This window comes from Prinia subflava, chromosome 14, assembly GCF_021018805.1.
Source record: "Prinia subflava isolate CZ2003 ecotype Zambia chromosome 14, Cam_Psub_1.2, whole genome shotgun sequence".
NCBI classification, from domain to species: domain Eukaryota; kingdom Metazoa; phylum Chordata; class Aves; order Passeriformes; family Cisticolidae; genus Prinia; species Prinia subflava.
In genome coordinates this window covers 4,803,071-4,828,374 of record NC_086260.1, presented here as the reverse complement: position 1 = coordinate 4,828,374, position 25,304 = coordinate 4,803,071, and the positions used below count along the sequence as shown (strand labels likewise).

The window sequence follows — 25,304 nt, the reverse complement described above, 5'->3', positions numbered from 1 at the left end:
ACCTCACCCCTCTCTCTAGTGGATCAAAGGTGGCACAGTCTTTGCACAGCTATCTCATTTTACTTAGGCCTTCCACAGATACCTTTGCATTAGCACTGGTATGTCACAGTGGACACAGAAAGAACCACACGAGGACACGCTGGTGAGCAAAGCAGGAAAAAAAGGGGCTAGTTTATTTACAAAACTCAGTTTTATACATTTCCTATGGGGCCTGTGGATTGGAGGATGGAATTCTACCTTTCAATCTACATTGGTCAAGACAACTGTCAATCACCTTTCTCCTTTTACCTAGAAATATGTAAACAATTAAAACCAGTTAGCAAAACATGGCCATTGTTTATAGTAGAAAGTGCGATAAAGTAAAATTTCTGACTCCAACATGAAGAACATAACAGAAGGCTTAGAAAAGTCTTCAAAACCAGGGTGACACTGGTACATCTTCATCTCTTTCTGCTTCCAAGCTCAAGTCTGCATGATCCTACCAGAGATGTTGCTACAAAAATCCACTCTGGAAAGTCAATCCAGCTTGTTCTGAGGTTTTTTCTGACATTTATAATATGATAACACATCGTGCCTGATAAGGTATTCCCCTACTACAATAATATATCCCCTCAAATGCAAGATCTTTGTTTTCCTCACTGTGCCAGCTAGGGAAAGCAGGAGAGTATCACAGGCTGATCTAAGCACAGGTCAGAATTTGTGTCAGTCAGGGAAAGAGTTGGCTAACCTGAGTCTGAGGGCTTCGATTTATTGCCCACCAGAGCAAATGATACTGCTGTAAAGTCAGTTGATAAGGACAGGATTAAGAGGGTGAAGGTAAAGATACATCTCAGAACGTCTTTGGATAAGGATAAAGCAAAATTACACAAACAAATCCCAGAGTCCTAGCAGTCATGAAGTCACTCCAAAAACCTCCTGCAGAGCTTCAGTACATAAATAACTAGGAATAAAGCCACGAAAATTTACAATAACTCTTTTTTTTCCTTGCAGGTGGTGTATTTTTAACCTATTGCACTGATTATAACATGCTGTCAACAGCCTCATCAATTATCCATTGCTAGAAAGTGGGCTCTAACATGCTGCAAGTGGTATTAATTGGTCTCAGTAGCACATAATGAGTTTAAAAGCTCCTACCTGTGTGCCCCCGGGGATGGTGACTAGAGGCGGACAACAATTTACAGCAGACCATTAACACATAGACCAGAAAGAGCCAGTCAGACAGAAGCATTGATTTGGCACAGAATCTCATCCTGGAGGCAGAAAAGGAAGCAGTTGAGTGAAAGAACAATGCGAGTAGGGAATAACATAAAAACAATGTGGGGAAGGAAAAAGCCGAAAGGAGGCTGAAGAATAACTAATGTGGCTTATTGCAAGGCAACACTCCCAAAATCATATTCATTATCTGGTTGGGATCAATTCTTTGTTAAGGACGTTTTATAATTAGAAGCAATATCTATCACACATCATATTACCCACAAACACTTTTATAATAACACATTGAGGGAAATACAGTTCTATGAATCTGAGATAAGGGATGGGTTCTTTTGGCTTTTATTATGATCCAGCCACACTCAAATTTAAACATACATGTTTATGAGTTGTGTTACTATTTTTAAACTCCCCCAATAACACACACAAAAAAAAAGTTATTTAACTTAACACTTCTCAGGACATATTTACTAAAGTTACCAACTCTCCTGTAGCCATGCACAGGACTTGGCTGGGTCTCCCAAAAACAAAATATTTGTGAGATTTCCTGGAGATCAGCCTGTTTTCTGAGGCTAAACCACTCATGAAGCAGCATCTCAGTCAAACATGCACTCACTTCTCTGCCAGGGTGTTGGAAACTGCATTTCAGAAAACATTTGCTCTAAAGAAGGTGTTATTACTCTTATTCATGTTATTCTTAGAACTAAATTCCCCAATCCTCCGTCATTTTTCTGCAAATATCTACAATTAAATCCCTCAATAGCTTATGTTATGCCATTCATCATATAGAAAGGGAATCTAATCATCTTTTTAAACTCAGTTATGATGATTTATTGCTTGCATGATACAGAAATGGGCGTTATGTAGTTGAACCCTTAGATACCATGTTCCACACTTTCAGCAAATTCTGCAAGCAGGAATACATCAAATTCATTAAAGGCAATTTATAGATTTGCATAAATTAAACCAAATACTGTTTTCATGGCAGTGATGTTAGTCTGCAGTTAATCAGCAGGCTGGGATTTGGGCAAGCCCATCATGGGTTTTTTTGTGCCAAAAGGTCCTTTGGGAACTACTTTCCCTCTGCAGATTCCAGTTTGAGTTTTCCAAGTGTTTTCTAAAAATTTATCTGTAGATCTCAAAAATACCTAAGACTATTCAGCTTATCCAATATTCAAGTGCTAAAGAGACAAGTTCATAAAAAGAAATCCCAAGCAACGCATGCCTTAGACAGCTCTACTGTCACAACCAGGTGAAACATTTGGATATTGTTTAAATTTGATAAACATCTACTAATTAAACCAAAACAGAGGTCATGTTTTCTCATTTAAAATTGCTTGCACAACTTCCCTTTCCACACTTTGCAAAACAATATTTTTTCTCTAATTGTAAATGTTAACAAAGCCCAAACAAATAAAAAATGCACTTATTAATATCAAAAGTTAAGAGAGCCAGAAGCCTGCTACACGTAAATATATTTTAGCAACAAACACTGGTTTACACTTCAGAAAGAAATGCATTGGTGCAAACCCCAGCACCCTCAGCCTATTTTTTTTTAATTACATAAATATTGCAAAAATAACCGGCCCACCATATTTACAGATTTTAGACAATGAAAGAAGCCACACTTTAAGCACTGATTTAGCAAAATTGTATCTTTTGGCTTCTTGGATGCTCTGTTTTAAGCCCAATATGTTGCCACCCTGAATACAGGAACAACACCCTGATGGCCTTTTACAGCTCTATATAGGAGACTTCTGAGAGCATGAATCAAGCCCAGAAGATAAACACATCACTGCTCCTTATCTACCCTATGAGTACCCTCTTCTGGAGCATCCCAGAATAATTCAGAGCAGCTGAACCTGATTCACCTCTTGGATCCAGCTGATACCAGCATAAATATCACTATTGTTGTTGATCCAGTATTAGCCTAAGAACACTGCCTGGTATGTTCTAAAATCAGTGTACTGTTTCAGATTTTGGTCATCCAAATCTTTCCCAGGTGATTGAACCTCTTTTTTTTTCTTTTTTCTTTCTTTTTTTTTTTTTTTTTATTTTTTTTTTTTTAATTTTTTTTTTTTTATTAGGAGAGAGCTGAATTTACCCTTAGTTGTTTTCTTGGCCTCTCCATGAGAAACACACAGGTTACAGCTCATACACCATTATCAGTGAATAGGATGCCATCATCCTCTCAGCTTCCAATCCCATCCTTCTGCTGCTCTAAATGCAAACACTCAGATCTGATCCAAGTATCACTGGATACCCCAGCTCTGGTGTCACTCTGATGTATCACCACAAAGACAGAAACCTTCCTCCAGGTCTCCTGGATTTAACCTGTGGAATTAAATACCCCAGCTCAGGCATTCTGAATGTGCCATTTCTGGTGGGAGTTGGTGGAAGGGACAGGTGTGATGATGGACAGGTCTCAAACCATGCATCACAAGCTCAGCAGCTCCTGTTTCAGCACTTAAGTGAACCCAGGCATTCCCACCATTCCCAGTACAGCATCAAACCTGCTCTCAGTGGAAATGGTCATGCTCTGACCTGCATTCCAAAGTTTTCCCCAGCTGAGTTTGACTCTTTTGAGACATTAAACAAGGAATGTGAAACCAGGGCTCATCAGGTTAACAGGGTAACCTCAGCCCTGTGTGAGAATGTTCAAGTCCAGCAATAAGTGTATCACTACAAAGCATCCACTTGGTCATATCCAAACTGAAAGGCTGCTAAAAGCATCCAGTACCATCCAAATGACACATCTGCAGACTTCAGTCTGCCTTGCAGGTAGACAGGACACAAGTTTCTCAGCCTGCTAGCGTAAGGAAATACAAGAGGATCTTTGAAAAGGCAGAGAAAAAATGAAATTTGGCAGACAGATGCAGCAAGGGGTGCTGAGCCCTTCAGCGTCAGCGAGCTGCCGCTCTCAGAAATGTCAAGCCTTCATTCTCTATTGGATTCAAGTGGATGTTGTTGCTAACCAGAACAGCAAATCTTCAGTGTCATTTGAAAGATAAAAAAGTGCTCTTACCTTGGGGACTTTGCAAGAATTTTGTTCCAGTCAAACACAATTATTTCAGTGTGTTTTTCATAGTTATTCCAGATTCCCATTTGCGGCAGCAAATAAGCCTTTCTGCATCTCAGAATTTTTTCCTTCACTTCGGGGACCTAGAAAGAAAGCCACATTACACTGCAATTAACGTCTGCAAAGGTGCTGTAACACACAGCTTTGTTACCAAAATCTTAGTTTCACAGTGCCATCTACAGTGCAATCCAGGGCAAAAGGCAGCAGTTGTGTTGCTCTTTCTGAGAACACAGAGAAGCTGAGGTGAGGCAGCTCTGAGGTATCACTGCATTCACCAGAGGCAGGGTTTGCTGTACTAGGGGTTGTAAACAAAGTGTGTGCAGCTCATGGGGTCTCATCACCACGAGTCCTCTCAGCACCCAGCTGCTGGGAAAGCTGCAAGGTCTAAGACTGCACCATAGTGCAAACACATTTCCACACGGTTTCATGAAGCCTCCAACAGTTTGAAGCAGACAAACTATTAAAAATAGTGGGGAAAATCTGTCATTGTCTTCATAAAGGTTTGGCCCAGGCCCTGGAGCTGGCCTCAGCAGCAGAAGGTCACATCCCAGGGGTGTGTCTGGGGTTTTGCATCACTCTGACCCTGCCGCCTCCCCTCGCTTCAGCACCACCTCACACCCAGCCCACCTACAGCCAGGAGCTACACCTTGAAATCTCCACATGGAAACAGCTTTACAGCAGCACTGACACGTGTTCTGCAGAATAAGGAGCTCAAACATTCCATTTTATAGACATTCAGGCCTCTTTGCTTTTGCTGTTTGTATTTGTTCTCTCACTTCCATCCCTGGGCACAACTTGACCTTCTGCTGTTGAAAACATGACACGGAGCAATTTGTGAGAGTAATAATAATGTGGTCTTCACCTGCACAGCCATCACAATAATTTCCTCATCTTATCTACCATCCTTTCCATTTCACTCCTCCTTTGATCAATTAGAAATTTGCTTTCAAGAAACACCAAATTACAGCACCACGTTGGAGGGCAGAGCATGTCTGGGGTCATAAAAGGACAAGGGCAGACACCTTTCAGCAGCTCAACACTCTCAGAGAATCACAGAACCTTCCAGTCACAGGCTGGAAGGGACCTTAAAGCTCATCTTGTTCCAAACCATGGGCAAGGACACCTTCCACTGGACCACGTTGCTTGAAGCCCCATCCAACCTGGCCTTAGCAGCTCCTTTTTGTTCAGAATGCCATGAGAAAATAGAGTAATTGCTGGAATTAAAGAGGTGCCAGGCCAGCAATCTACAATTAATCACATTTTACTCTCTTTGCTTTCCAAGGTGGAGTTCTAGGGTGAGCCAAAATCAGCAGTTCTACCAGATTAGCACTGGAAATCAAAACAAAACATGGGCAAAGAGTTGTTTTAAGAAAAAGCACTACCATCCTGTATTAATCCTTTCTTCCACAAATACACATAAAATAAAAATAAAACAAAAGTGTGCCTCAAAAGACCTATTAAGAAGAAGCAAACAAACAGGATTTTCAATATAGCATTGACTGACTGAAATGGTTATGTGGTACATTTTTACCCATTTCATAACAGGACAGGTAGATAAATATATTCTTACAATGCTCTTGTAGAAATCAATACTGCAATACACTAACTTGGGTTTTAGTGCTTATCTGTTCCATAATTTTTATTAGAGAGGAAAATAAAACCCTGTGCAGATGCATCTCCAGGTAAATACAAACACCAGTGTAACCTGTTGTGTAAACACATGTTAAACACTGGTAAAAGGCAAGGGAGTATTGATTAGTCCAACTCATTCTAATTAAGTGGATGCAGCGAAAGTGACAGATGATACATCCACCTGCATATCTCCAGGCTTTCTGATGCCTCCCAGGCAGTGATATTTCTTTTAAAAATAGAGTTGTTTTAGGGGAGATTAAGGTAAACTCCTGAAACCAGCTTCAGCTGGTTTATGTCAATAAAGGAGACAGATCAGAACAGAAACAAGAGGCTCACCTGGTTAATAACTGTGAAAGGAATTCCAGGGTTTTCATGGCAGAAGCATGCTTTGTGTGTGCTTTGTGAGCTGTGGGTTTAACTGCTGGCCCCTGTTTGTCTCAGGATGACACATGACTTTGGAAAACAGAGCTGCTTGTTTATTTTTATACAATGATCTCTGCACAGGGAGCAGCTGAACACCACCTCCCTCTCCAGCAAAGATACAGAAAAGAAGGGAGAGGGGAAGGGCTCCACTTTCAGTATTTATGCATGGACTGGCCATGAGCAACCCCTGCTTTGCCCAGGAGTGCCCCAGAGGCTACACCACTCCCCTGGGTCAGTATTTAGGGCAAATGAAGATTGTGAGTGCTGGGATCTGCAGGGAATTGCAATGGTCAGGTCTGCTGCACCTCGGTCCCAGCACTGTCTGTTCTCTGTGCACTCTAGTAAAATGGGCATAAACAGCATTTCCCTGTGCCAGGAAAGTGTTTCAAGAACAGAAACAATAAAGGTCTAAACTTATTTGAAAACTGTATAGGCACTGTATAATTCCTTTGACAGATGGAGTAAGATAACATTTTAAATTAGGTGCATTTCCTACCAATATTTACATGTTGTAAAATGCTTTTTATGGCTACTTTCTGCAAAGAATAAATTACTAAACCATTTTGTGCCATCTTTTATAATAAGCTGTTAAATAATTTAGAAAACCTCCTTTCATTAAATATTTAAAAGGCCTTAATTTCTCCATTCTAAATAATTCCTCACTTAAAATACAACTGTGCATCTCTTAAAGACTCCTCTTCTGTAAAGCAAGAGGTAAAAAGGAAAGAAATTTGGGGGCCATGTACTGTTCAGGAGATTTGCCAGCCTGACTTTAACCCCGCTGTCAGCCTGGTCAAACTTTTATACTGAATAAAAGACAAAGGGAAAATAGAGCAAATTCTGACATTTCTTAAAAGAGGAGGGAAAAAATCTGCTCAGGTCACTGTGTGTATTTGAAAACTGCTGCTGTTTGAGGGGAACTAGAGACAAAAGAGACAGCTAAAGCAAACACCCACAGACTGGCTGAGCAACCCAGAGCCCCACTTTGGGGCTAAATCTCTATACACAGTAAGTATTCAGTGACAGTACATGAAAGGGGCTTATAAACAGAGGAAGAGCAACTTTTTACACAGGCAGGTATTGACAGGAGAAGGGAAAACAGTTTTAAATGAAAAGAGAATAGGTTTATATTAATCCTTATGTAACATTTTTTCCCTGTGAGGGTGGGCAGGCCCTGGCACAGGGTGCCCAGAGCAGCTGTGGCTGCCCCTGGATCCCTGGCAGTGCCCAAGGCCAGGCTGGACAGGGCTTGGAGCAGCCTGGGACAGTGGGAGGTGTCCCTGCCATGGCAGGGGGTGGCACAGGGTGGGCTTTGAGGCCCCTTCCAGCCCAAAGCATCCCCGGCTGTGCTGATGTTGCCCCGTGCCTGGGGCAGTTCCAGGACCGCAGGTGGGTGGGGGTGACTGTCCCTGCCGGGGTGCGGGGCCGCAGGTGACTGATGTCTCGATACAGGTGACTGATTCCCTGTCGCGACACAGATGACCGATGATGTCCCTGTCGCGGTGCTGGGTCTCTCCCGGCTCTTCCCGAGGCTCCATCGGGGCGGTGCTGCCCCCTGGCGGCTCTTTGCCCATTCCCAGCTCCTGGCCGCGCTCGGGAATCTCACCCAGCCTCTCCTCACCCAGCATATCCTCATCCAGCCTATCCTCATCCAGCCTATCCTCATCCAGCCTATCCTCATCCAGCCTCTTCCCCATCCTCTCCCCCATCCCTCTCCCTCATCCTCTCTCCCCATCCTCTCCCCATCCTCTCCCGGATCCTCTCCCCCATCCTCTCCCCATCCTCTCCCGGATCCTCTCCCCCATCCTCTCCCCATCCTCTCCCGGATCCTCTCCCCCATCCTCTCCCCATCCTCTCCCGGATCCTCTCCCGGATCCTCTCCCCATCCTCTCCCTCATCCTCTCCCTCATCCTCTCTCGGATCCTCTCCCCATCCTCTCCTCATCCTCTCCCCACCCTCTCCCCAGCGCCTCTCCCCGCTCCCCCAGAGCTCTCCCTGCCCCGGGCAGCCCGGCCCTCCCCGCAGTGGCTCTGCTGCTCTGTGTCCGGGACAATTAGCGCCTGACATTAATGACATTAACGCGTAGCAGTGGCGGGGTTGGTGCGCTCAGCCGGCCCCGGGAGCGCGGGCACGGCCGGGATGTGCCGGATTCACCTCCCAGGGAGCTCCGTGTGCTCCGGGAGCCCGGCAAGGGGCGGACACGGGGAATCCCGCTCCTCACATCCCGCATTCGGTCCCTCAGCCCTCACCAGAAATCTCCGCTCAGCTCCCGCACCTGCAGCTCGATCTGAAGGCTCTGAGGGTCAGAAATCCACCTCGGCCGAGTTATCCCAACAGTTAATTAACCTCCCCTTAAGCACTGCACCCTCCAGCCTCCTGGGACATTCCTGTTGTTTTCCCAGCTGGCACAAACCACGGGGATGTGTCAGGCATTTAAAGGCCTCGGTTCTGCCAATCCTTACTCACACCAAGTAAGAGTTACAACAGGTAGGAAGGCACCGTGCAAACTGAGAGAGAATACAAAGTTACCCGTGTAGTACAATCACAGAATCACAGAGTCACAGTCACAGGGTCACAGAATCACAGAATCACAGAATCACAGAGTCACAGAATGATTTGGGTTGGATGGGACATTAAAGCCCATCCTATTCCCTCCCCAGCCATGGGCAGGAACACTTTCCACTATCCCAGGTAGCTCCAAGCCCCATCCAACCTGGCCTTGGACACTTCCAGGGATAGGACAGCCACAGCTGCTCTGGCCACCCTGTGCCAGGGCCTCAACACCCTCACAGGAAATGATTTTTTTCCTAATATCCAATCTAAACCTACTCTCTGTTAGTCTGAATTCTTTCCCCCCTGTCCTGTCACTTCATGCTCTTGTAAAACAAGTCCCCCTCCACCTTTCCTGTGGCTCCCTTCAGGTACTGGAAGGCAGCAGACTAAGCTCACAATGCAAGAAAATAAAATTTTTGTTGGGCCCATTCCCTTTTCCCTTTATACCCAGAGTTGACATCAGCTCTTCTGCCTCCCTACAGGAATCTCTGAGGGATGGAGGTCTGGTCACATCGAGCTCCCCATGGCACAGTGAAGTGAGAAGGCTCTTTGGACCACACAAAACTCATTCAGGCAGGTATCCAAAAAACCACAGGGTCACTGCAGCAGTGTCGTGCCCTCTCAGACCCCAGCAGACTCCCTGAATGCTTCATGGCCAATTTTTGAACTGTTTTTTTATGACATCACGTCCCATTTACGACATCAGTCTCTGCTGGCAGCAGCTCAGTCTGACACCCCTAGTCTGGCCTTTCCACAGGAATATTTCAAAATCTCACTTAACAGGAGCTGGGGGTGGTGGGGAGGAAAAGAAAACAATGCCAGTGAGAGCTGGAGGAAATAAAGCCCACATCCTCCTGAGGAGGGAGAGCTGAACTGCTGTTGTACCCACACAACAGGAGGTTTCAACCACACCAGCAGCCAGACCATCCACACACAGACATCCTCTGTGCCATGGGTGTGGAGGGAACCAAGCCTGCTTTCAGCAGCATTTGGAGTTCTCTAGGGTAAATCTGTCCTCACCACCTCCTTTAACCATGAGAACAAACCTTTTGTCTGCTATGGGCATGTAAAGATGATGCCTTGGGAGGATATGCTGCAAAAAACATGCCTAAATCACCCTGATTTTCTAGCCCAGACACCACAGACTTCATTAGTTAATAGTGCCAGAGAGACAGAAGTGATTTGTGTGGCTCATCTGATGAAAAGGCTTTTCAGCTGGACTCATTTTAAGTGAGAGTCTGTGGCCTGCAAATCTGAGCCAGCAGAGCTCAGGTCACACAGAAGCAGAAAGAGCAGGGCACAGGATCAGGAAGGAAATTCAAGCAAGGAACAGAGGACTGACTGCCAGAAAACCCAAAGTCCCTGCAGAGTAAGGAGGAGCTCAGAATCAAAGCTGTTGCTTCCCCTGCTCTCTCAACACAAAGTGAGTTCTCGTCTTTCCTCCAGGATAAAGTCCACCAAGACCAAGAGGACTGCTCAGAGAGCAAAGTGCAGCTATTCTGACTGTCAGGTGAAGGCAGAACAGACCCTTTTCTCCCTACAGCATTATTTATTATTCATCACCACCACACTGAGGACCATTCTGCCAAACTCCAGAAAAGGTATCACCATCAAGGTTTCATTTTAAAGCTTGCACAGACTTACCAATGTGGACAGCCAACACAGGAGATCTCATTACAGCTCAGCATTTCAACCCTTTCAATTACCTTTATCAGAAGGAATTTTTCCTTGTGATTATCCAGGTTCTTTCAGTCCCTCACTGCAGCTCAAAATCTTCTCCACCCCCCTGTTCAAGCCCTGCTTAAGAGATGTGCAGGCTTCAGGCACTTTGTTCAAGGGAGAGCAGGAATTCCTCCAGCCCTGTTCAAAGGGGACACAGAGCAGACACCCTGCTCCACTCCCAGCTGCCTTCCCAGAGGCAGAGCAGTTCTCATCTAAAGCAGGCAGCTCACCAGAAAAAAGTGGAGAGAAACATCTTTAAAGGAAATCTCTTCAGCAGAATGTTTCAGACACAGCAAAACCACATTTTTCCCTACTGTAAACTTTGCCTGCCAGGTAGCAAAGCATTAAAGCTGTTGCACAGGTTATCTTGAGCCATAAAACTCTGGTTTCTATACCCTGAACTGAGGGAGGAATTTAATTTCTCCCATGGAAGGCAAAGATAACTGACCTGCTGTAGAGCATGTCCCTCACCTTCCTTTCCTCTCACCAGGGACCCAGCTGAGCTGGTGGTTATTTTGCAGGAGGAAGGAAAGGATGGAAGGGATGGAGGAGGGAAAATCCTGTCCATTTGTGCCTCTGGATAATGCACTGGGAGACCCCAGACTACTCTGGGAGTGTGGTGGCCAGCCCAGGGCTCAGATGCAAGAAGCAGGTAATTCCTAAGGGTGGCTGTTCAAATTAAGAACAAGAAGCAATCCAAGGGAAATAACGTGAAAGTTAAGAGAGTCAGCAAATACAACTGGTAAGGAAAGGTGGGAGTAACTGTTTAGTCAAGAAAAAAGAGTTTGTTGGAGACATGTCAGCTGTCTCCTTGAACAGGCTTGCTCTCAAGAAGGGCAGGATTTAAAGTGGTTCTCTGTAGCTACTGCAAATAGCATAAAAATAAATTCAGTGTCCTGCAAAGATTAATTGTTGTGTGCATGAAGAAAAACTTTCTGTATCTAAGTGGGGGACACTAGTGGTACAAACTGCTCCAAATCTCATGGAGCTGCTTCCTGGAGATTTCTTTAAATTGGATGAACATCCATGGGATGGTCAAGGCTCCCTTCTCCATCCACAGGGTTGGATTATGTTTACTCAAGTATGTAACAGGACATATCTTTTATACCCTGAAGAAAAACAAAAACAAAAACAAAAACAAAAACAAAAAACAAAAAACAAAAAACAAAAAAACAAAAAAACAAAAAAAAAAAAAAAAAAAACCACTGGGATATAATTGTGAGGTAGTCACTGTTCAGTGTCATCCTCAACACCCTAAATCAAGTCAGAGGCTACTGGAAGAAAATCCTGGCAGAAACAAACTGAAAATGCCTCCTGCCCATGTTGGATTTTCATGCAGGCAGAGTCAGGATGTGTTGTATTTAGATATCTTTCTGGTGGTTTTGGGGGTTTTCATGCAACCAAATTTGGGTTTTTTCTGGTTCTACTGCATCAGAATATTTTATTCTCTTTTTATTCCCAAAAACACCTCACTCATGTCCACTTGTGCTTCCCTGACAGCAGCAGGGCCTGTCCATTCCTCTGTCACCAATGTCCCCTGGTCCCTCCTTTGGTCTCAATTCCAAGAGGAAAGCTCAAAACAGCCAGTTTTGCCTTTAGAACACAAGCATGTTTTATGAACACTGGGTGCACACTGGCTGATGAAGAATCCTGACTGTCTGGGTATATGGGATAATTGTTCCACTTGGGACTCATTAGCTAATTATTTAAAGATTCTAAGGAAAAGCCTTTCATAAATAGAGCACTAAATTTCCAGAAGTGTAATTACAGGCTGAACACACATATTTTAGCACCTGTGTTATCCACTACAGAAGCCAATAGCAAAGCACCTTGTGCTGTGCTGTCCCTGCTCTCTGGCAGGCTTGGGGCAGGACAGGACAGCCACTGGGAAATTGAAAAGGAACATTTCTGGTATCCCCATTCTGGCAACAAAAACAACACAGTCATCTCTGGGTGGTTTAAATTTCTGGCCCTAACATACAGAATCTCAATAATAAAGGACAAAACTTGCACAGAGTGAGGGAAGCACAGACCAAACAGACACAACCCAAATTCTTGATCTGGTTTTGTCACTTGACTTTGATGCTACAGGGTCAGCTTCTTACTCAGTGCTAGAAAACATTGTTTGCTTATCAGTGACTTCCTCAAGTAACTCTGGAAATACATTGCTCTACTGAGCAGGAGAATTCCAGAATAGGATTTCTGACCCACCAGTTCAGGAATTGTTACTCAAAAGTAAAAAGTGTCACATCACAGATTGACAAAAATGAGGCAATTGTGTGCCATGGAAACTTGGACTTGAGTCAACAAACAACTGCATTTGAAGGAGAACCCAGTTTGTTCACTCTGTATTCTCATTAACTGAGCAAAAGCATATTTAGCACCAATCTCAGAGCTGTATTTGCTTTTCTATGGTTCGGTAATTCACACTGGATGGGAGGCCTGCCCATCAAACCCATGCTGTTTGTTCATGGGTTCTACATCTCTCCAGCAGGTCCTGCCTTTCTCCTGGTAACCAGAAAAATTCCAGATCCCAATATGAGTACATAAAGCAACACTCTCAGTTATTTTCATTTCCAGATGCACCAGGAGCTGCATTCCCTTATGCAAGAAAATTTCACAAGTCCTGTAAATTTTGCTCCTCATTTCCAGGAGGAATTTCCTCCATGCTTTCCTTCCTTTCCTCTTCCTGCCCAAACCCTCCTGCCCTCTTCCCTGTGAATCTCAGCCCTCTGTGTTTCTTGCTTTCACAGCCCCTCTCCCTGCCTCCTCTGGGAAGTTCTCCTGCTTGGCAGCAGCCCACGTGTAAATCCCCAAAAAAAAAAGGGTGGGAGGGAGGGAACAGACCCTCCCTGAGGCACCTATTGGTGAAAACCTCTCCCATGGCAGGTTAATCATCTGCTGGATGCTGTTTTCACCCCTTCACAGGCTCGAGGAAGGCACACAGAGCTCTGGTACTGCTGCAGTGGAAAAGGAGCAAACCTCTAAAGGTCGCAGACACCCTCCTGTGGCTGCACTGCCAGCAGAGGAGAGCAGCAGCCACAAAAAGCTCTTCAGAAACAGTAAGAGAGGTGTTAATGTGGTATTTCCTTCTCAAATACCTGAACTGTGAGCGGGTGCTTCTTCCAGCACCTGTCACAAGGGAGGGAACACGATTCCATGCAGGAGGCTCAGGCAGTGACTCCTGCTTTGAATGAGTAACATCATCTCCTCTTCATGGCCAAGGCTAGGAACTTTCTCTTTCATATGGGGGTTTTTGTCTCTTTTTATTTTTTTTAAATTAATAATAATCATTTTCACAAAGCTCAGAGAAGCCTGAACTTCAGGCTTTCAGTTCCCAATCTGCCTAGGATGGATTTTTCCTTTCCTGTTCTTCATTCATGCAAAAGCCTCTCCATGATCAGGTAACCATGGGAAGAGCAAGGGGGAGGGTAAGTGGTATAATTTTGATTAATCCTTTGAAATGCTCAGGGTTGGAAATGAAGTATGAGATTCCCCCCACTTCCCCTGCCTCTCTTGAAGGCAATTATGATTGCCTTAAAGATGTGAGATCTGTTGAAAGTAACAAATCGTTGATTGTTTATTTTCAGGGTAGACAACAATCAGCTTTTAATCAGCATCTCATCACCGCTAGAGAGCTATTAACTCTCCTAAAAATAATTAGAAAACAGAAAAGAAAAATCTTCTCCAATTATTTTCATCCAGGAAACTGAGAATTTTATGGGGGAAAAAAAACCACCTCAAGATTCACAGGGAAAAAAATTAACATGGTGACCCATTAAGTACTCTCTTCTAGCAATGAGTTATTGTTTGCCAGAAGTTGGATTTTACTTCCTGAGTTTGTACAAGGTTATGGGTATTGGCACCTGAATAAGAAGCAGTCACCTTAGGCAGATACTCAGATGTTTCTGCTGAACATTTTTGTTTAAGGAAATGGATTGCATGAGTCTTCCATTTCTCTGATTTCTGACTGTTCACAGAACCCTTGCTCCCAGATTCCCACAGCACAGATTCTTTCCATTTTTGAGTAAACAGTCTGTGAATTTCTGTCCTGGGGAAACAGTACCCAAACTTAACCACAATAAAGAGAGCAACCCACAAATTTCAATTATATTAGAATTAGCAACAGGTATGAAACATCTCAGATATCACCTTTTGTGATTTCAGAAGGGCAACTGAATAATCATTTCAGCTCATGCACAACTTTTCAGAAGCTTTCCCTACCAAAAATGCCGTGAAAATATCCCCTCAATGTGCCTCATTTACTACTACTACGCAGAGTTTTAACAGTACACTGCTTATAACTCAAATGTAGCTCAATAAAATCAACCATGAGCACTTTGCAGGGTCCTGAGACGGCTGCTGCTGTCCTGCCCAGCAGGAATTTGCCTTTCAGGTGATGGCCAGGCAATGTCCTGGCTGCTCCTGAGGAGCATTTACACAACAAGGGGCCTTTGGTAGGAGAATGGGGGACACACGAATTTTGTCACTGTCACATTGCAGGGAACCTGCCCTCTAAAAAAGTAATGGACTGCAAATCCCTTTTGGGCTCTAAGGAACAGCTCTCTAAAGAATGTGTGAGTGCTCAGCTAATTAAGCTCTCCCCCACCAGGACCCCAGTGACTTTATCTTTTTATTTTCTTTCCTTTTTGCCCATTGGAGGTGAACTGTGATGACTTTAAAAGGGGATTTTTCCTGTCATGGATCAGTGTTGTACCCATCTGACCTACTGGTGTCTCTTTAAAGATTGATGAACTGGAACACAGAAGTGGAACTCTCTCGGTTTAACTGTTCCCATCTGAGTTTCCTGCATTGTGAGAGATGTTTTTAAAGAGGCCCATGGAGTGGTTGCACCACTGGTTCAAATTCCAGGGTTACTGCACACAGCATTTCCATGGCAAGAGGGAAGACAGCAAAGAGAGTCACAGGACTGGTTTACATCAGAAACTGCTTTCATTAAAAATGTGCTGCATCTCAGGACCAGAGCAGGAGTTCAACTCTTCTGCTTTAGTACTGGTCGCTAATTAGATGAGAAATAGCAACACTGATTTCAAGAAAAATATGGAAAAAATTTCTTACTGGATTTATATTTTTCCCTCATCAACTGAAACTCCTACTTGCAAATAAAAAACGTCTTGGCTAAGATTAGCAAGAGAGGCTGCAGGCAGCCAAACCTTCACTCACCAGAGGGTACCACCACATCTCAAAAGGAAGAGACACATTTTTAATCTAGAGCTGTGCTTGCACTAGAAAAACCCCACATGTTTTCACACAGTTATGTGCTGCCAATTTAGTCTAATACATCATTTTTAAACCATGGGTGAAGTCCTGTCCACCTTTATCCTCCCTTAAAGTTGACGGACAAAGCTGGCAGAAAAAATTCACTTCTCTGCTCACAGAAATTGTTTGGTGAACCAAACACAAAGGACATTTTCCAGAGAGTGCAACCAACCTTATTTTACCTTCCTGGTCCTTTTTCTTTTTCTAGGCTGATGGCTTTGGGCAAACAGAATAGCTACTTTGGTAGTTATTTGTTCAGCTTCATTCAGGTTGTATGATTTTGAGGGGTGCTTGTGAGTATAAAGTGTTTTGTAGCAGCTGTGTGTCAGAGAGACAGAAGAACCCCCTTGGAACAGTGATATTGCTGCATAAACCAGAATAAATGGCCAGTGGAGGGTATGGTTTATCATCTTAAATTATTTTTGCTCTCCAGCCAAAGACAGTTGGTTTCTTAAACCATGATTTTATCCTTTCTAATTTGACTTCTCAATTGTACCAGAATTCTTAATTATTTCGCTGCTTGCAATAGCACCATCCAATTTATCACCTGAGAACAGCAGCATAGCATAAATAATCCATTGCCTTTTTAACCTGAAGGTCTCAGCATTTAGTCTTCAAGAATATGAAAAATTTCTAATTTAATAATGGGATGTTCCTGTGACGGTCACCCTAAGTGGAAAGAATTGCTTTCTGAAGTTTCCTGTTCTCCACTCAGGAGAAGTCAGCAGAACTCCCTGAACACAGAGCCCAAGCCCAGCTGGAGCTCCATCCCAAGAGTCTGGAAAGAGCTGGATGTTATCTGGGATCCCCTGGAGATGTCACCTACCAGAGACCACTCGTGTCCTGAGGTGTCCCAAACACAGAACCACAGCCAGGTCCTGTCTGTGTGATGAACAGTGTCCAGCAAAAACCACAAATGAAAGGAAAAATCCAGAGGCTGCTCCCCTGGCACAGAAGACCAGGAACAATCTCTGCTGTGAGTGGGTAAATTTAAGAGATCTTGCAGTATTAGCAGGACTAAAAAAAAAAAAAATCTCTGAGAAAGATCTGCCAAGCACCATGTAATTAAAATAAGGACAATTGATTTTCCTTGGCTCTTTTTACATCTTTGATTGTGAAAGTCTTGTTCTGGACAAGAACCACTGACTCCTAATGGAGGAAGACCCACAGGGTGGCACAGTGTTTGTTACTCATCTCAGAGACACAAATATTAGCTGAAGTAAGATTAAATTAATGAAAGAAGGTAACACAAAGTAAAGCCTAAAGCACCAGCGTATCCCCAGCACTCTGCAGTCTGGCAGGGCATTGCTGGGTGAAGCAGAAAGAGTAAAATTTGCTGCCCAAATCACACTTTACTGTCAAACCACCCTGTGGGAGCTCTGCAGAGACATCCTGCTCAAATCCTGTCCTGTCTGCCAAGCAATGCCTTACCCAGAGGTCTTATAAATCCTCCCCAACCCCCTCCCATTACAGGTATGACCCACCTACACCCTGCCCCTTTTTTCTCACCACTCAGCTGAGTCACTTCACACAGGACAGCCCTGAGTTAGGAGAAGGCAAAATCTGCAGATCTGTGTGAGGCAATGCTGTCCTACCCTAGAAACCGAACAGAGACATCTAAAAAAGACAGGAATAGCTAAACTCCAAGCCAGCCATTGCACAATGCATTTGCCACGGAAAGGCAGTGACCCAAGGGCCTGAGGCAGAGGCTCAGCCATGCTTGGCAAATGATGCATCTGTAGCTGCACTGAGGTCTGAGATTCAAGCCTGAAAACCAGCAGGACTCGTGAGTCCCTTAGAATCAAAGCTGAGGACTGTGAAAGCCTTACTCCAGGTACAATGCCATGCACATGGTTATTCCCTCCAGAGAATCCACCCGTGGCACTCGTGTGCGTGCCTGCTCCATTAATATGAGAATGAAAAAAGAAACCCTGAGTGTGAGACACAGAGGAGCCCTTCCAGCACCAGGCTGTTCGTCTCCTCCTTTAATAACATCAGCTGCCACATCTTAATAGAGCAGCTCCTCCTCCCAGCTCCTCCTCTGCCCTCTGCACCCTGGTGATGCCTCCTCGATTTTAAAAGCGGCGTCGGAGGGAAGACGGAGGCCCCGAGACGTCCCTTTTTCCATCATGTATAATTTGTAAAGCCAGTCAGAAAATAGCAGGCAATTTAGGCTGGACTTCCTCCAGCTGGGATATTCATAGCACATGTGATCAAACAGCAGAATTTGCCAGTCACTGGAAAAACAATCAGGCTCCGTAAGCTGATTTCAGCACCGAGGACAGAGCCTGTAAACATCACTATTGATCAGGGCACAACTATTTTCATCAGGCTGCACTGCTCTGGACATGAAACATCTGCAGAGTCAACACCCACACAGCTGAAGATAGGGCAGATAGCCCCGAGGATTCAACATTCCTGAGACATGGGCCATTTCCAAAAGAATTAGCAGCTGAAGATACTATGAAATTACACTGAAAATGGAAGAAAAAGATATCATAAATGGATTTTGTGTAAAACTCTGGGTTATGATACAGCTTATTGACATATACAACAAATTAAAACAGCTAATTCATCTTACTACCTTCCACTGATAATTTTTTAATTAAGTTACTTATCTTTATCTACATATTTAAGAATGTAGGTCTTTCATTATTCATCTCTTAAAGAAAATCAATGTTGTCCTGATTTGCTACAGCTCAAACAAGGGAGCAGCATTATCTATGCTAGGACCGACTAATAGAAAAAAAATTCATTAACTTTATTAACAAGCCCTAAGAAAATGCTATTGAGCACATTTTCATACTCCTAAAAGTCTGAATTATGAAACAAAAGCTTAATAGTGTTCAGTATGACTAAAATAGACATCATGATTTTTTTTTAAATGCTTACAAATGAAAAAGAAAAAGGTAGAAAATTATTAAAACAGTCTAATGAAATGTTTTAGGAAGTTCAACCCTAATTCTGGATTATGTTATAAAAACTATTAGCAAAAAAAATTCTGGTTTTTATTATTTATTAATTATTATTCTGCATTTTATTTATTACTGAGACAGAAGCTCATCTGTAGCACTGGTTAGATGCGAGTGTCTAAGTGCCTATCCACTACACAGTTTTGAAATATTTGCACATCAAAACAGACTCTGGTTTTACACTTGGGATTCTAAAGCTTTATAAAAGACACTGTGAAAAGAGTGAACTTTGAACCTCAATTTCTGGAGGAAACAGACTTTTTTTAGTCATCTAGAGTGTCCTTTTCTTCTCAAGGTGACCTTAAGTTTCAGATTTGTGAAATGGTTTCCTCTCGTGTTCAATCTTACTGTGTAATAAGTTTTAAAAATGACTATTTATCTTCTTTAATATATTAGCCATATATAGCAGGAGAAGCCTCTGTGGGAATTTTTTGCTATCGGGTTTGCTCAAGCCTAAGTCAATGCTGATTTACAAAACATAACTTACCCTTAGTAACAAACAATCATGGATACATTCATTGGAATAACATTTTCCCATTCTCCTCCAGCAGCGTGTTTCTTTTATCAGTTCCAATGCTGCAGACTGGGGATATTTACAGTGACCAAGGCAATTTGAAATTGATGCTTTTATGTTGCCCATCTTATTACAATTTTACAAGCCTGAATCGCTGGCATTTGGCAAAACAAATAGATCTGATGGTTCTGAAAAATGTTAATGAAATGCAAATTAGCCAGGCAGGTATAAGTTATATTTATGTCAGAGGAGTGAGAATTGGTGCATTGCTCAGAAACTGCCCATTGCAAAAGTTACATTTAATGAAGTTTAATTTTTTTTAGGTTTTGCCTTGCTAATCATGACCTCGGCTGCCTGCACCATGTAATGACAATAATGAATAAACATGCTGTGCTTATGAAGAACTAGAACCTAACAAGCTGATCAATTGTTAATTCTATAAAGTGACTAAAACGTGTCTCCACTATCAATAAGTAAATCAGCTTCTATTTGCAGTACTAATGCACCTTGTACATATCCTCCAGCTATCCTGCCCTTCTCTGTAATAATGTAATTATCAGTTTGGTCATATTTAAGTACAACCTGAATGAGATTTGGTATTATTTTTGTCTTGAGGGTGGAAAAAATAGGAGGAAAAATTGTTTGGGTATTTAAAGAAACACAATACATTTATTTGGAGGATGCAGATTTTCCACTTGCCCTCCAATTAGTTATACAAAATTATTGGTTTGAAAGCCAATTATTTTACAGCATTATTCTTAAATCATACAGGCTATTATTAGACAGACATTGCAGAGAAGAAGGCCTTTTTATTATTAAAGCCCTTTTGCTCTAAGCCTCTGTAACAAAGACTTTAAACAAAAGACAACGGTGCTCATTAACTGTAATAGAAGATGTTTCTTCTGTAGGGGAAAAAAATTAAAATAAGACTAATTTAGCTTTATTCAGGCTTTATTTTTTCCTCTTACAAGAGGAAAACAGAGAAGGTAGATCAGATCTTTAGCCATAACACAATTATGTACATTCCAAATATACTAATTGCAAGGAGCTGACTGTCTCCACTACATTTCCAAGCAAGATTTAGCAGAAATAGTTTGCAGAATAACATGCAGAATAACATGTTCAATAAAAAGTATGTTTAACACATGCAAAACCCAGGAGTTTTGCTTGAATTATCTGTTTTCCTTCTCATTCCTAGAGCTGTCTGCAAAGACACTGGGAGGAAGCAGCTCCCTGCTACCCACCCCAAAGCATCACCTGGGGTGCAAGCAGTGAGGAAACCTCACCTGGAGCATTTCACAGGTGAGGGATACACACTGCAGGGTGACTAATTGTATTTAAAGTGGCTGCACTAATTGTGTTTGAAGCGGCTGCCCCTTATTCAGAGTTATAAACCGTAATTATTCTTAATGTTTACAGCTTTTGTGACTATTCTTCTATTGCTGAACTGAAATATATGTCACAAAAATACATTAGGAACATTGTATGGAGGAAATGTTCTGGAGGGAAATGCTTTTAAATGTGTGGATAAGCTCAATATACCAATTAATTTCTAACACTTAACCAAGTGTCATTTCTCAGGTGGAAGATTACACTCATTCTGCCAGAATTTATCCCATTCACCCCAGATCCATCTCTCCATGACAATTTGGGGTAGAAAAGAAGGGGCAGTTCTTTTTACCTGCGACTCTCTTAAATTAAGATGATCAGCACAGGTTTTAAAAAACCTGATCTAACAAAGTTTTTGTTCTTTCAGTGCTCCCTGAACAGAAACAAATCTATTATTAAACAGAAGGAGAATGAATCGTTTCAGCAGCACACCAAAAATACTGGGGTAGTTTAGTACTAAAATAATTGTTTTCCTTTTTCCTCCTTCAGCCCCAGTTAAGCCCATACACCACATAACTGGCAGGTATTTCCACAGTTAAACTCTTACTCCAGCAGCACTTTGCAGTTAAATAACCCAATTTCAATTACTCTGTGATGTGCTTCCAAACAATGGACATTAACTCAGAGGTTCAGAAGCGCTGTTTAACTGAGTAATGTAACAGCAACACTCACACACGACAATCTCTCTGTATTCCACAAAATAACCATTCCTTTCTGAGACCCAATGGCCTGTTTTATGTGCAGGTCCACTTGCTGCTGGAGATCTGTGTTTGGGGACATTTTCATGGCACTTGCCTTCTAACCATGGTGCTTCAGAGGCACTGAGCTGGCAGTGCTCAGCACGAGCAGTGGCACAGCCACCACAGACAGGACCAGCCTCCTACACCTGGATCCACATTCCAGCTGCATCCCAGTTTTCCTCTGGGAGGAAGCAATGCCCCAGAGCAGGGCAGATTAAGATTATGAAGATTTCCTTCACATTCTCTTATTTTTTCTAGGAATAAAGCAAATGAGTGTCCTGAGTACAGCCCTGGCATTGCCACAGACCCTGGCACTGGCCAGAGGAGGAGACAAAGCAGAGGGGAAGGGATGAGCCCTCCTTCCTCCCTAGTAACCCTGTCTGCTGAGCATCTGCCAGGAAATTGGAAGGAAAGCAACAAAGGACATGGACTTCCTGAATAGCCAGCAAAGCTTCATCACCAGCAACCAGAGCTTCTCTATATTCTTTTCACAATTATCCTGGAATCATGGAATGGTATGGGCTGAAAAGGGACATTAGAGTTCCAAACCCCACCCCAGCATGGGCAGGGACACCTTCCACCAGCTTGCTCCAAACCCCATCCAGCCTGAACACTCCCAGAGATGGAGCAGCCCCAGCTTCTCTGGGCAACCTCTACCAGGGCCTCACCACCCTCACTGGGAAGAGTTTCTTCTCAATATTCAAACTAAAACTGTTCTCTTTCAGTTTAAAGCCATTCCCCCTTTTCCTGTTACTAAAAGCCCTTGTAAATCACAGAGAACAGAGTCTCAAAGACTAATTTAAGCAGGGCACATTTACTCCCCTACTTGTGTCATAGACCCATACTTCCATTAAAGAATTCAACCACACCTGTTTAATAGTTCAAGCATAACAAGAAGTTTCATTTCAGAGTCCAAGCTAAGTTAATTTTGCCAGGAAATTGTAATATGGATGCATTACATTAAATTCTGAAACATGGCATTTCTCTTCCTGTCCCCAACATTATTAGCATCTTACAGTGGCTTGAATTAAAAAAGAAGCATTTATTTTATCACCCTGATATCAGCCCACTGCACTGTAACATTTTTGAAACAGGGAAATATCCCAGCTTGGCAACATAAATTCCAGACTGCAACAAGATAAATCCTTCCCATTAATGTAAACCCCTGTACTTCCCAATATATCTGCATCTGCAACACACTTGTGTTTGCTGATCAGACCATCATAAACACACATAACTCCTGGTGAGTGATGGAAGCAGCAAGAAAATCTGAGGGTAACTGCTCTCCAGACTAAAGCAGCCCCAGCCTGGTCCTTCAAACAGATTCACTGGTGCAGGGATGCTCCTGCTTGTGTTGGACAGCATAAAATATCATTGTCCTCACCACTGGAACCCACAAAACACAGCAAAGGACATGGAGGTGCAGTCACTCCTTAATTGCACATGCACAGAATGGATGCTGGCAGCTTTATTAACTTGCAGTATATACAAATCCCAGAGATGCACAAAGGAGAGGTTGGGTGCCCTGTCAATTATGAATTTCTGGGTTTCTCACTGAATACTTAAGGTGACAACGAATTGACAGGGAAAAAAAAAAACCTCACTTAATTTTGTTGAAAAGAAAAATCACTTAGTGCTTCCTACAACAACTCAATTTCCACTTTTTCCCCGTTACACTGAGATCAACACTGAAACTTGCGCCAAATGGGAATTTGGCACACAGTTTAGGAAATGCAAACACATGAATTAATAACCTGAATTATGCAAATACGAACCTGAAATTTGCAATTTGTTTTAAAAAGCTGAAAGAACTCCTCTTAATTGGTTTATCCATGTCTAGGCATTACTCAAATGATTCTGGTTTAGCAGTTAGCAGCCTCTTGCAGGCTCAGGAAAAAGCCTACAAATGCTTTAAGAGCACTGAGTTCTGCTCTCTCCTCTATAAGGAAAAGGTTTGTTGCTTCCAGAACCAGAAAGTCCAAGCTGATTTCATGTTCTTCAGCTCAAAGGGATGTAGCACACGGCAGAGTCATGCTTGGCAAGAGGCTTGAGAACATAAAAAGGGGCAAGAGCTCTGCATGAGGGTTGGGGAGTAAATTCTTTAACCATTTTTACCATCCTGTAACACCAAGGGTGGGATTGCTGCCCCTTAATATGTTTATCCTTGTTATACCTCACAGCACATGCAGCACAGCTGCTGTGGAAGGAGGGAGAAAACTTGTACTGGTGCTGTGCAGAGGGAAATATCCTTTTAGGAGAAAGACCTGACCCCACTAGAGTTTTTATTCACAGATGTTCCCTGTAAAGTGCAACAGAAATGGAAGCACCACAGAAAGGGGACTAAAAACAAGGGGTCACCTTTGGAGTCACGGTGCTGCTTTCCCTCACCTGAGTTTACTCTGGCACAGTTGTACCAAGTCAGAGAAAATCAGCCCTCACAGCCTTTCCAAAATAACTGCTGGGAAACATAAACCAGAGCAAAAGGGGTGAAACCTGCAGCCCTTTGTTCCTCCTGACAAGCCTCTCAGAATAGCAAGGAGGCCCCAGTGCCACAGCCCGGCAGAAATCCCGGTCCTGGCAGTGCTGTGGATGCTCTGGCAGGGCAGAACAGCTCAGCTCAGCTCAGCTCGGCTCAGCCCGGCTCGGTTCAGCTCGGCTCAGCTCGGCTCGGCTCAGCTCGGCCCGGCTCAGCTCAGCTCGGTTCAGCTCAGCTCGGTTCGGCTCGGTTCAGCTCGGCTCAGCTCAGCTCGGCTCAGCCCGGCTCAGCTCAGCTCGGTTCAGCTCAGCTCGGCTCAGCTCAGCTCGGCTCAGCTCAGCCCGGCTCAGCCCAGCTTGGCTCAGCTCGGCTCAGCTCGGCTCAGCTCAGCTCAGCTCGGTTCAGCTCGGCTCAGCTCAGCTCAGCTCGGTTCAGCTCAGCTCGGTTCAGCTCGGCTCGGTTCAGCTCAGCTCGGTTCAGCTTGGCTCGGCTCAGCTCGGCTCAGCTCAGCTCGGCTCAGCTCAGCTCGGCTCAGCTCGGTTCAGCTCAGCTCGGCCCGGCTCGGTTCAGCCCAGCTCAGCTCAGCCCAGCTCAGCTCATCTCGGCTCAGCTCAGCCCAGCTCGGCTCAGCTCAGCTCGGCTCAGCTCAGCTCCCTGACCCCAGGTGAGAGCGCTGTGATCTCCCGATCCGCGGGGCCGGCAGCGGCTTCAAAGCGCGATGGTTATCGCATTTCAAAGGGGAAAAGAGAGGCTGGAGCAGCTCTACTAGACCTTGAAAAAAGGAGTCCCAGGGCCATAAACTCTGCGAGAGAGAGAGACAAGGAAAATCCAATACCTCGGATGAAAAGTATTTGTATAGGAGAGATCTTTATTCTGAGTGTGCTTCCAAAATCCAGGACAAAACATTATGCTCAAGGTTTTCCTCCAGAGGCTGGAATGAGGCTTAGGACTCAAAGGTAGCTTGCTGCTCTATATTAATATTGATATTTAAGTGAGTTTAAAAGAATAAAAGACTGGTCTTAGAGAGTTATAAAATATAGGTAGTCCAAAGAAAACAATTTCTTGCACTCACAAATTCAAGTTTAGTTCTAGATTAAGAGCTTTTTTTTTTTTTTAATGGCCAGCTGAGGTAGCTGGAATCACAAAACCACAATAATTTCAAGATGTCATAAGAAACTTTATTTTATAAAAGGCTGAGAATTAATTGCTTTCCATCAAGTATTTACTATTTACCTCTCCATGTGCAATTTTTCCTAACACTGGAGGAGTACTGGCCAAATTCTGCCCTTTTCACTCTCAGCCCAGTCCTTAATTG

General features: G+C 43.5%; 1 protein-coding gene across 1 annotated transcript in view; it reads right to left on the bottom strand.

Moving 5' to 3' along the window:
* TAFA4 (TAFA chemokine like family member 4) overlaps window positions 1-5,190 on the bottom strand; it is a 41,299-nt gene extending 36,109 nt beyond the window's left edge. Inside the window, exons 1-2 of the mRNA XM_063411678.1 lie at window positions 4,235-5,190; window positions 1,135-1,250 (exon numbers count right to left, since the gene is read on the bottom strand). Of these exons, the coding sequence (XP_063267748.1) occupies window positions 1,135-1,250; window positions 4,235-4,314 (196 nt within the window). The 5' untranslated portion in view covers window positions 4,315-5,190. The remainder of the gene's footprint in view (window positions 1-1,134; window positions 1,251-4,234) is intronic.
* Window positions 5,191-25,304: the final 20,114 nt, after the last annotated feature.